Raw genomic sequence first — 13,309 nt, 5'->3', positions numbered from 1 at the left:
CTGAAACCCGCTTTTTAACTAAGCAAGTGACCAAGAACCTATCAACGACCCAAAAGAAAGATCTCATGCCAACTTGCTGATAGGTACGGAAGGTAGGTATCCTTCGAAGGACCTTAAAGGTTTTGGTATAACATTTTTGTTTTTCTGAAGTGGCCATTGTTACCTTGTTAACAACAGTTCAAAACACACAGTCCATCACACTGAAGTACACTGGTCACCTGTCAATAGCTCACTATTTATTATTTTGTTTTGAAAGGAAAACAATGAGCAGGAATTAGTCATGTTAAGATAAGTGTAGTAGGTGGATAGTCAGATAGCCAGATAAATGGTCAAGATACGAAAGAGTCGACTGTATAATATTTTATTTCTTGTTTCTTAGAAATACTGCCTATTTCCTATAACCATCATTTCATTACAATTCATATTTACATAAGTAATGTTTCTAAATGTTTCAAGTTTTTATACATTAAAGACTTCAGAAAGAATTAGGTAAGATAACTGATATGCTCATTAAATTTGTTCATTCTTTTAGTATACATTAGATCAAAAGACATACCGGTACCTTTTCTAAGTTTAAATTCTTTTTATTTTTTTGCAATTGGTTTTACATTGCACTCACATAGGTAGGTCTTATCGTGACGATGGGACAGAATGCCAAGAGCAAATAAGCTGAACATCTTGAAGGATTATGGTGGTGGTATTATTATTATTATTATTATTATTATTATTATTATTATTATTATTATTATTATTATTATGAGAGGCCTGGCGCAGGTCTATCGACCTGATGCCCTATAGGCAACCTACGTGTCTGAGGATGGGGCCCTATTCCATCCTCGCAGCAGATGTGCACATTATCCATGGGCTTAAATCATCTGATATAGATGTTGATTCCCCCATCTGATGGCCAGGCAGGCATCAATTTTTGGAAATTAGACAAAGTCTGTCATAGTGCATTGGCACTACCGATGGCTCCAAGTTGCCTACACAGTGGCCTCCACAGTATGCACTAGCCATGCATCTTGGTAGGTGTGCTATTTACCAACTGATGAGCCCAACTTAGCACACTGGGGCAAAACACTGGCAACCAGGAATGAGTTAGCTGGGAAATTTATAATGTCCAATAACGGACCAACAACATTGGTACTTAAATCATCTGTAATAAATTTCATACTATTCCGTATTGAAGAGCAATTTAATGTAAAAGAAGAGCAAAACTGTTTCCACCTATTCAATACTATTTATTGCAAAATGCATTCTTCAAATTGGAAGAAAACTGAGAACATGCACAAGACATGATTGTGATGAGTGTTTATCATTTAACTCCTTACTTGTTTTGCACCAAATATCAACACCACACGCTTGTGTCATAAATTTTAAAATTTATTTTTTTTGATGATGATGATGCTACTGCTTCTCGTTTACAGGGGCCTAACATCTACGTCATTGGCCCTTAATCGTATGAAATGAGACTAAATGTAATGACATTTAAAAGTTCAAAATCATCCACTGAAAAGAATAAAAAATGTGATGATGAATGGATGGGTATGAATTCAAAACAATCAGAGGATCCAACCCAGTAACTATCATAAATAATAGTAATTCTGAGTAAGGGACAGCTTCTAAAGCACATCCTGAATCGAGGATGCTTGTTGTCTAAAGGGGTCCAAAATCCAGGTCAATGGCTGCTCGTTACGGTACTTATCACTAGTAAAGTAGAACCATGGTATTTGTCATGTTGCAGTACTAATCAAAGGTAGCGCAGACTCATGGTGTTCCACACATTATGGTACTACTCACAAGTATTATACTTTGCATACGTAACGCAGACATATGGTGTTCCTCACCTAGGTGTACTAATTACAGGCGCTGGTATTCCCGTGGTGTTCCACATATAGTGGGTACTAATGACAGGCAATGCAGACCCACAGTGTTGCTCATATAGTGGTACTAATCACAGACAATGCCCAGACCCATGGTGTTTCTCACAATGGTAGTAATCATGGGTACTGGAAATCCACAGTGAACCGCTCTCTGCTGCTACTAATCACAAACCTATTGTGCACCTACCATAGTGGTACTATTCACAAGTAAAGGTAACCCATGGTGTTCCTCACGTCATGGTACTAATCACAAGTAGTTTCATGGTTCTAACACAATCACCCCCCACCCCCCACCCACCCTTGGTCGCCCCTTTTAGTTTCCTCATATGACAGGCAGGGGATACCGTGGGTGTATTCTTCGTCTGCATCTGCCACCCACAGGGGTTTCTTTGACCTTTTATAACTCATATCTTGTCTTAACTTTAATGATTTTGACTGATGAGGTTTCTAGTAAGACAAACTAGTTTCAAATATAAGTGCATGTAATAAACTTCATGGTTGATCCGTATTGAAAATTGTAAATAAATATGATACAAGTAAGTTTATTGAAGTGGTCAGCCTATTCAATACAATACATTCGTGTGACGTTTATAACTTAAGTATGACACTTAAATTTCGACATGTTTCGCCCTTGTTGTGGGTATTGTCAGCCTATCTCTCAGCCACAAAATCAATTGACATCAGGATCGCGATACATTCATATTAAAACCAACATATAACTAAAATAATAGTGATTGATTGATGTTTGTTGTTTAAAGGGGCCTAACATCAAGGTCATCGGCCCCTAATGGTACGAAATGAGACAAAATGAAATGACAACTTAAAATTCCAAAATCCTCCACTGACCAGAATTCAAAGCATGAGAACGAAGAATGAATGGATGGACGGATATGAATTAAAAACGATCAGTGGATCCGACCCACAGTGCCTCACATGCACAGAAGCTGGCACAAAACAATAGTATTACTGACCAAAGGACTGCTTCTATAGCATGATGTGGAATCGATTATTTGTATAGTCGAAACGGGTCCAAAATCCAGGTCATCAGCCACTCATAATGGTATTTATCACTAGGAAAGTAGAACTATGATATGTGCAATGTTGCGGTACTAAACATAAGTAGTAGAAACTCGCGGTATTCCACACATTATGGTACTATTCACAGGTAGTGTAATGCGCACATGTAACAGACCTACAGTGTCTTGCACACTGCGGTGCCACATACAGGCAATGCCAACCTATAAAGGCAACGCAAACCTAAGGCGCTCCTCACATAAGTGGACTAACCACAGGGACTCGTACTATCCCGTGGAAATACTCACATAGTGGGAACAGAGCTTAGGTAGGGCAGAACCATGGTGCTGCTCATCCCATTGTGTTGCTCATATAGGGGTACGAATCACATGTACTGTAGGACCCTCCTCCTGATTCACACACTGTCGCCATTTATTACAAACCTATTGCGTACCTAACATAGTGGTACTACGCGCAAGTTAATGCGACCCATGGTGTTCCCTGCGTGATTGTACTAATTACAAGTAGTCTCATGGTTCTAAATGGATCATCCCTTGGTCGCCCCTTTTAGTCGCCTCTTACAACAGGCAGGGGATAACGTGGGTGTATTCTTCGTCTGCATCCCCCACCCACAGGGGGTTGTGTGTTTGGTCTGCAAGAGGCATTTTATTTCCCTCAAGTCCGCCGGCAAGCCAGTTAGGACCCCCCTATCCGCCACCTGGGATGCGCCACGTGGGAGTATCACCTCTCCTCCTACTATGCCAGCATAGTAGGTTCGTGGTAAAATAGTAGTATGGGTTAAAAAATACAATGAGATAGTCCTTTACTGACAAATTTTTCTGCCTGACTACCAAATACTTTTAAGACAACATGGATACATCAATGCTTCAAGCAGCAGAATATCCTTTACTACGACGCCAAGCAAGAACTGTACAGACCAACTGGCTGTTCATTAAGAACTCTGAACAGTTGTCATTACAAACAGCCACTGGAAGAAATATGTATGTAAGCATGTACACTGCCAGCCAAAAGTTTCCAGACCAGCACTGAACTGTTAAGGAATGGACTGAGAATAAAAGAAAATAACATACCTATGCAAGGAATTACAAATATATATTCTAAAACTAATATTTCACAATAAAACTATGTTTCTACACTACATCTCAGCAAGAAATGGACAATATGTACACATTTACTCCCACAAATCACCAGAACATAAACTCTCTTAAAGAAACCCTGCTTTGCTGCAAGTACACTTAACTATTCTCAGAACAAGTTTCTCTAACACTGATGCAGGTATACTTTGCCAAACATTCTGCAAAATGTCCCACAGCTTTTCTGATGAAGGATACGCGTTTCAGACTTGCTGATCCAACTCCTCCCACAGCATCTCAATTGGATTTAAGTCTGGGGATTTGGCGGCGGGGGGTGCATTCCATTAAAAACAATTCCCCAGAGTTTTGTTTGTTTTGCAGATAATTCATGCAATAGTGAGACATGTGTCTGGGGTCATTGTCTTGTTTGAGGACAAACCCACGTTGCTGTCCAGACAGAAAAGCATAACGAGATAGAATGGAATGGCAGCCTCTTTTGTCCAGTGTTCCTTGAATTCGGTGCAGTCTACCAACACCACTGAATGTGAAACAACCCCAAACCATTACAGAGCCCCTTAACCCTTTCAGACCATATACGCACAATTGTGCGGGTTCGTATTTTATTTATCCCTGACCGTATGTGATGTTTTTTTTTGGCGCTAGACTGGACTGCAGTGATTGTGGAGGACACGTGGCTTGTATTTCAATTGTTTTTAGTATGCACGTGACCGTCAGGGCGAAGGAAGAAGAGTTTAAAAAGCACAGTTGATCGGCGAGATGGCGGGAAGCAGTAGTGCCAAAAGTAAGTATTTATTTATTGCGTTTATATTAATCTAGAAGCTTTACTGAATACTGGAATATATTCAATGAAGTGTGTACATCAGTTAGTGAACGTAAATTTTGAAGATACATCATCGTATGTGATACGAGGTTTTGAATTTTGATACGCACAATTGTGTGGGTACTTTTTTTCAGATGTTAGTTTTTATTTTGTAAAATAAATTATCAATATGTGTATTGAGGAGCATTTTAGTTAAGTTTTTGACATACAAACAAAAATTCACACCTCCAGTTTTCTTTCAGGTCTGAAAGGGTTAATGTTTCACTGTCGGTGTTATACAGTAGGCATTTTTTCCGATGCTGAATGTGAGGAAGCTTCCCATTGCTTTCCTCAACAAGCTGGAACATGCTACATCATATCCATCTGCCAATCACACTGAAATGTACACACAAGCTGATCCTATGAATAAACTTTCACCCTATTCATCACAGGAATCAACAGCTTTACTAGCATCACTCATACCTCAATAACTTTCATACCCAAAGATGTGACTAGGTCAGAGAGTCCTACTGACAATTAAGATTTCTGCATGATCTCAACAAGTACAACCATGAAAATGAGCCTCTGAAAACAAGTTTGTCTAAAGAAGTTTTAAAAACTTTTTTTTTGCAAGCACTTTAACATTTTATTAACATAATACAAGATTTTGAAAGCAATTTCAATTACTCTCCAACTGACTTGCTACGACTAATGTTACAGAAGATTTTCTGTCAGGTTTATCTCCCTTAGCCTTTAGCAGTACCCTAACACATCTGCAAGGCAGCAGCTTCCTGTTAAATTCATGTCTCATTTCCTACACAAAAGCTTCAACACACCCCCTAAGGTTGAACTCCTCTGCCCATAGGCGTTGGCTCTCTCTTAGTTTGTCAGGTTTGGTAACGGTCATGTCTCCAAAAGACAAGGAGAGACAAAATAAGGAATGAAAGTATCCGGCAACAACTTGGATTGGACAGGAGCCTGTTGGAAACCTTAGAATTAAGCAGATTATGATAGTATGGGCAGAAGGATGGCTCCAATTAGGATCCCAAGAGCATACTATGAAAGGTATGTTGTTGGTGAGAGGCCCAGAGGGACACCTCGTAATAGTTGGGAAAAGCAAATTTTCCAAGACCTTGCCAAACGTGATGTAAATTGGCAGCAAAGGGTACCTCAGCTGTGGATGGACAGGACGAACTGGAAGAAGCTCTTAGACATCCACACCCAGCTTGCTGGAGTGGAAAATTTATGATGATGATGATGATGAATACAAGATTTTGGTGATCATAGGATGGTGAAAGGCTAGGACTGGAAAGATTGCGGCCATGGCCAAAGTACAGGTTCAGCAGCAGCATTTGTCTGGTGTGAGAATAAAGGCTTCCAACAGAGTTTATACTTTACAGTCTCCCAAATGGAAAGTTGTGAGGTACACAACCCCAACTGTGAAACCAGCTTGCTCAGTTAAAACCTATCTTTTCCAATATAAGATGAAACAAACAAGTCTCCACTTCACAGTACTATCAACCAACAGAAAATACAATATGAATTCTTCTGAAGTATAACACAATAAAATGTCATTTTGTGAAATGTATAGGCTGTTCACTCACAAGTGACAGCCCTAGCAATTTTATCTCATTCTGTTATGGTCTAAGGCTGTGTGTGTTATGAAAGTGAGAAGGCGTTCTTCAGAGACACGATACAAGATACAGTGAATTTTCTGGTTGGTATGGAGGAAGCACAAATGAGAGAAAAACTCACAATTTTCAAGCAGAAACTTTATGAAAGCCTTAAACAAGTCCACACAGCAAACAAGGGTGTAGCTAACAACAGAACTAAGTACCTATACCAAAGAGAGAGAACAAAAGACTTTCTGTCAACACTAAAACCTACCTATGTCTGATTTGAAGCTAACATTAGAGTGCGCAGAACTTAGGATACATCCTTAGTGAGATCTATTTAACAATATTCTGTTATCGAAACAGACTTTCAACGTTTTAGGTCGTGTTACGTACATGTAGTACGTGTTGAAGAGATGTTAAGTACAGAACAAAAATGGCCAGCCGGACACCAGTGGGAGGTTGTGGGTTCGGATTCCACTGGTGTCCGGCTGGCTATTTTTGTTCTGTACTTAACATCTCTTCAACACGTACTACATGTACATAAAACGACCTAAAACGTTGAAAGTCTGTTTTGATTACAATGCGGTCGTGAAAATCCTGTTGTCACTGGTTGGTATATCCTTTGCAAGTTCAATCCTATATCTCTTAATTACAGACCTCATAATACTGTATACATTCATCAAATACAAAAGTAGAGTTTCTAGCGTTGTTACATTTGTCCCTTGGCACACATCAGTGGAGCATTTTCCAAACAGAATTGGAAAAGCCATTTCAATTTTCTCCCTAGATATCTTTCATGATTATGTTCTATCTGTTCCTTTTTCCTTTAAAAGGTCAATAAAAACATCCAGTTCAAAAGAAGCATTGGTTAACAAGACTTATGTCCAACTCTAAACATGGTGTATGTGTAATAGGATTTTGAAATCCCCTTCTTTGAAAAAGTAAAACTTCACGAACTGCACTCCACATGCAGGCTCCCACTGTACCACTACAGATGCTCTATTATTAATAGGGACATAAGAATTGCTACCAAATAAGGTTGATTTCATAGTCTCCATCATCAATTTGCATTTAGGGCCATCGCCCAGGTGGCAGATTCCCTATCAATTGTTTACTTAACTTTTTCTTAAAAGTTTTCAAAGAATATGGAAATTTATTTGCATTTCCCTTGATAATGCATTCCATTCCCTTATTCCTAGTCCTGTAAACTAGTATTTGCCCAAATGTCCTCTTTAATTCCAACTTTAACTTCATATTATGATCTTTCTTACTTGTAAAGCTTTGCTCAAGCTTATTTGTCTACTAATGTCACTGCACGCCATCTCTCCATTGACAGTTCGAGACATACCACATAGAGAGTTACAATAATGGAAAAAATCTTCCACCTTTTTGATAACTTTTTATTTGCTTTTTAGCAAATTATTAATTATAAACAGTACATGTTTCGTTCTCACTTGAGAACATCTTCAGCTGTTGTTAAGCTTAGGTAAATCGCTAAGTTTCTGAATACATTATGTTCAGGTACATTGTTCCTCTTAAAGACTATTTGAATATAAAATAAATCAAAAATGATGTTAAAACAATGTGAGGGTTAATGGGTTGATGGAATGAGACAGGATGAATACATAGTTAGCCTGCTTGAAAACTATATTCATTAGAACAGTTGTTAAGAGTTTCAATTCTGTTACACTAAAAATATATATTTGTCTTCCAGCTAAAAGGTTTTTTGTAAAATGAATGGCCTCTTGACACTGTTCTTATTACTGCTGAATGCTCATTTCATTCACTCCTTCCAGGTAGGCTGTTATTTATTTTGAGCTTGCTTAATGTGCCCTAAATCTAGTCTAATGCAGAACTTTGAAGCTGATTGCCGGTCACTTTTTGAGAAGGGAGCTTCGTCTCAATTTCTTACTGTTGTTAGACCCCAATTCTACTGTGACCCTGGAGGGTGAACGTTTGAAGCTTGTTGCTTGTTTCAAGGGGCCTAACATCGAAGGTCATCGGCCCGAACATTTGAAGCTGCTTTACGTCTAGTATAATAATGGTGTGCTAGTATAGTCAAGAACTTGGGTGGTCATGTTACTAGAGTGGAATCATGAGTTATTTTCATGTGGAGACCATGGGATGTTAATAATTCTCATAGCAACCGTGTAAATGATACACCAAACGTTGCTACTAGCGTACTAGTGATTGTAGTTCAGCCCACAATATAGGAAGAAGTGCACCAAGAAGGCCATTTATAGGAACAGTGAATAAAAAGTCTCAGCAAATAACTTTTTTTAAATAGTGGATTAATGTCGCACTAACACATCGAAGGCTTTTGGCTACACGATGATAGGAAAGTGCTACGATTGGGAAGGAAATAACCGTGGCCTTAATTAAAGTACAACCCAGCATTTGCCTGGTGTAAAATTGGCAAACCACAGAAAAACCATTTCCATGCCTGCTGAATTACATCTATGGTTGACAGTTATTTTGTAACAGTTTCACAAGACAGTTGTCTGTGCACAATTGTTGTGTAAAAGCAACAGTTTTGCCCAGCATCAGTTTAAATAGATAAATTGTCACCATTAATGTTGTGCAGAAAGGTCAAAAAAGAAAATATATGAAGTAGCAGCAACTTGAAACAAATTAACACTGCACTTCCCATCCCACACTTCTAGGCAGCCCTTTGAGCAGTGGCGGCTGGTGCAGAAAATCAGTTTTGTGCTGTAACCCATCCTTCCTTCAGAAACATGTGGTTTTCATGAGGCTCTCCAGCGAGTTTTCCATACTGAATAAACACGCAAGCAACCCCAACACATATATACATTCCTCATACAAAACAAATTAAACACATAATTAACACCTGCAACGACAAAACATTCACGATCTCAAAACACGTAAGTGTGAATGGGCAAAAACAGAACTTCTCAATGTTACCAAAATCATTGAAATAAAACCAACAATGTCGTAATGCAAAATTACATGCTATGTTGTTATAGTGAAATTTATAAACTAGACATTTTGTAATTAAAGAAAATCACAATGTCATGTCCATATTTTGACAACATGAAAAGTACAATTTTTATAGTTCATTGATTTACAAATGTTGCTATGGAATAGGCAAGTTGGGAATATTAAAATACCTGGCAGGAACAGCTGATGGCTTCCTCTACAGTATTTGCTTAGAACGATCCCCTCAAATACTACCGCTGAGTGAAGAGGGTGCCACCTGCCACGTTCTCATTTCGGTCAAAATGAAAGTGTGACTTTTTTTTTTTTTTTTTTTTTTTTTTTTTTTTTTTTTTTTTTTTTTTTTTTTTTGCTAGGGGCTTTACGTCGCACCGACACAGATAGGTCTTATGGCGACGATGGGATAGGAAAGGCCTAGGAATTGGAAGGAAGCGGCCGTGGCCTTAATTAAGGTACAGCCCCAGCATTTGCCTGGTGTGAAAATGGGAAACCACGGAAAACCATCTTCAGGGCTGCCGATAGTGGGATTCGAACCTACTATCTCCCGGATGCAAGAAAGTGTGACTAGTGCTGCCTCTCTGAGATTGAACGAAGACTCGCTGTGAAGTGATGTCTTGGCTGTTTCCACAGCACATCGAAAAGTTGAGCACGCATATGCAAAGGCACGGTTCCTGCTTTCTGACAAAAAGCTTAGAAATTCTCACTGAGCTGCGAGCTGCACAACACCCGACGTGGAGCGCACAACTAGTTACATGGTTGTGAGGGGAGTTTAATGATTTCCTATTCTTTGGCTGACGTCTTTTTCAATGCACTGCATTTGACCGGAGATAATATTTTTAAAGTAATTTATTTTTCAAATAGACAATGTGCTGCAGCACTTCAGCACATAAGGTAGGCCACCCCTGCCTTTAAGGTGCCAGTTGTTAACCTATAGAGAAGTAGAATAGTACAGGCATGGTAGTTTGCCACTTCTTTCCTGGCTGGGCCACAAAGTGCTGTTATAGCACTTCTTTTCTACCCTATTTCAATCCACTGCTGGATATAGGTCTCTTCCATATGCTTCCATCGTCTTCGGTCTTGAGCCACTTGGAACCAGCATGTTCCAGCCAACAGCTTTATGTCATCGAGCCATCTCTTCTGGGATCTTCCAATGCCTCTTGTGTTCCCATGGTCTCCAGTGAACAATCCTAGATGTCCACCTGTTGTAGTCTCATCAAGCTAAAGTACCACATTCCTTAAAATCCAGACACACTAGTTAAAGCTTCTATACTGCCACAGCAATAAATGAAATGGCTGTGGAAGCTATATTTTGTTCTGGCCAGTGCCAAAAGACATCCTTCAAGATATAGCATGCAGCATGGCTATAAATGAGACACAAGACAAATTTCTCTAGTCTGCCAATGAACATATGCCAATAATTTTAAGTCTGTGACCGAGCGAGTTGGACACGCGGTTCGCATTCGGAAGATTCGAACCCCACTGTCGGCAGCCCTGAAGATGGTCTCCCCATGTTCACAATATAGACAAATGACGCGGCTGTACCTTAATTAAGGCCACAGTCGCTTCTTTCCTATTCCTAGCCCTTTCATATCCCTTGTCAGTGCGACGTAAAACGGATAGTGGGAGAGGAAAGGAAGACTCTCCATCAAGAGGTGGCAATTATGTAGTACGGTATTTCTTTGTATTCTGACGGTAAGTAATCTGCGACTCAACGGCTAACAACTTCTGAGAATTTCGGTTCTAGTGAATGATTATTCAAATTAGTGGCTTGAGGCATTATGGTCATTAGTCCCAATTGCGTAATCAGTGATTGCCTGTACGTTACCGGTATGCAATTTGTAACATGGGCCTAGTGCTGATAATGGTGCTCTAGGACTTGAAATAAAGTACTATCGTTCCCCAGAATTTCCCGACGAGGAGTTTCGAAAATCGCTTACAATGTAGCCGGTATCAACGCCGCGATTCCAACCAGCGCAAGGTCCAGCTAGCAACAATCCTTAATGAATCAGCCTGAAGTTATTTTAAAGCTATAGAATAATAGCTTTGTAATGTACGGTACTGAAGAATAGTTCCGTTAATTTACCCCAACATTGTAAAGTACGGTACCAATCAAGTATGGTACGCGGCAAGAGCCGTATGGCTACATCGGAGATAGTGGGTTCGACTCCCATCGTCGGCAGCCCTGAAGATAGATATCCGAGATTTGCCCAATTTCACACCAGGCAAATGTTCTTCCCTACTGATGCCGAAAACCTTTCCGAATTAGTGCAACGTTAAAATACTGGCCAAAAAAAAAGTGATAGCCTATACAGAAAGTATACTATTTGCCAGTTTCACAACAGTCTAAATGAGCAAGTTATATTTTCTGTTGCGAAGAACTAACTCCAATTAATGACCATCATTTCATGACAGTCTACACATGTGTCACAATATTACAGCTTCAATTTAACATGTTTTAATGGACATTATTGGCAGCAGTTCTATGCAAGTCGTGAAGTAAGAAATTTACACAATTTTCCACTTATAGATTCGTGTGACTTCGTCGTCTTCAAAGAAAATACCCGTACTTCATTTGTGCAGCACCGATTGCCGCATTTATTTTTCTATATTAGCCTTCAACTTTGCCCCTCACACAGTGCCTCATCATTCAGACCACTCATCATGAGCATGCACGAGACCTGCAGCAAATCATTTTAACGAACAAATATTGTGTTAACTATCAAAATGTCATTAGTACGTGCAAATGACCAAAGTCAACAAATATTAATGGGAAGCTGTGTATGTAATTTAGAGCTAAAGCAACAAACGTCTAGATGGTACTCATTAAACCAAACTGTGGGCAGGTTTGAAAACTGCGCTACCAAACACGCGTATGTCATCAGCTGAGTTGCTCCAATTGCCCCTCCCCATTAAACAACAAAACACCATCCATTAAATAACAAAACAATACTGACGGCTTATCCGGTTGTGATCGGCGGATTTTCGCCTCTTCTTTCTGGATTTCTTCAGCTCGAGTAACACTTTTGGTACGCCGATAACGTACATGTACTCCATTTCCCAGTCTGTCTTCATTAGTCATATTTACACACTGGCACACACTAGCTCAACCACTCTCACTTTCGACCTCAGCAGAACTGCTGAATACGTGCGTGAGACTGACGGTACGTCACCGGAGCGATGTAGACAATCTGCTTGCAGGGAAAGGGGAGAAGCTCGCTTACAGCGATATCTACCGGAACTTCCAGAGCAAGCCGCGGAGAATCCAAATCCGATTGAATGAATGAATGAAGGTTTGTGCGGGAAAAAGTGTGAAAAATATCACGCCATGAAATGTACCAACAGAACAGCATCACGAACACAGTTCCGTCTAGAATAAGTTGTAATGTACTCTTATGCCCATTGGATGCACCTTCCTTATTATTATTATTATTATTATTATTATTATTATTATTATTATTATTATTATTATTATTATTATTAATGAATAGAATACTCTTCTCTCCCAGTCACGGATGACCACCAACTGGGAAGTATTCATTTATAATGAAATAATACATGCAGTTAGTTTATTTTTAACAATATACACTATTTTTAAAAAGTTACAGCATTGTTACAACCATTCTTACATTCCTACCACACATGAACGGACAATGACAACGAACAGATACTCCCCTCTGCAATCTCGGATGACCACCAACAGGGATAGAGAATATCCGCCCATAGCAAATATCACAATCACATGCAATTAGTCTTGTTAGTAATAAAAAATATCAAACTTGTTCCAGCTAAAAAATTTTAAAAACACTGTTCCAACACATGATTACACTATAATTTACTGCTACAGTACATTTTTATAAACTTAACATTTGAGGTACTGCCTAGACTTTAACACCGTCATAGAGTCTAGGATAACTCCACATACATGTT

At 39.3% G+C, this 13,309-nt stretch overlaps 1 protein-coding gene across 2 annotated transcripts in view; it reads right to left on the bottom strand.

The window, feature by feature from the left end:
- The window catches only part of mdy (midway), a 117,733-nt gene extending 105,210 nt beyond the window's left edge, over positions 1 to 12,523 (bottom strand). For both annotated transcript variants that reach the window (XM_067150644.2, XM_068228564.1), the window contains exon 1: positions 12,337 to 12,523. In XM_067150644.2, coding sequence (XP_067006745.2) covers positions 12,337 to 12,461 — 125 coding nt within the window. In that variant the 5' untranslated portion in view covers positions 12,462 to 12,523. The remainder of the gene's footprint in view (positions 1 to 12,336) is intronic.
- Positions 12,524 to 13,309: the final 786 nt, after the last annotated feature.

The sequence above is a fragment of the Anabrus simplex genome, chromosome 7 (assembly GCF_040414725.1).
Source record: "Anabrus simplex isolate iqAnaSimp1 chromosome 7, ASM4041472v1, whole genome shotgun sequence".
Classification (NCBI taxonomy): Eukaryota; Metazoa; Arthropoda; class Insecta; order Orthoptera; family Tettigoniidae; genus Anabrus; species Anabrus simplex.
Note: the sequence above shows the minus strand (reverse complement) of the source record. Positions and strands in the feature narration are given on the sequence as shown.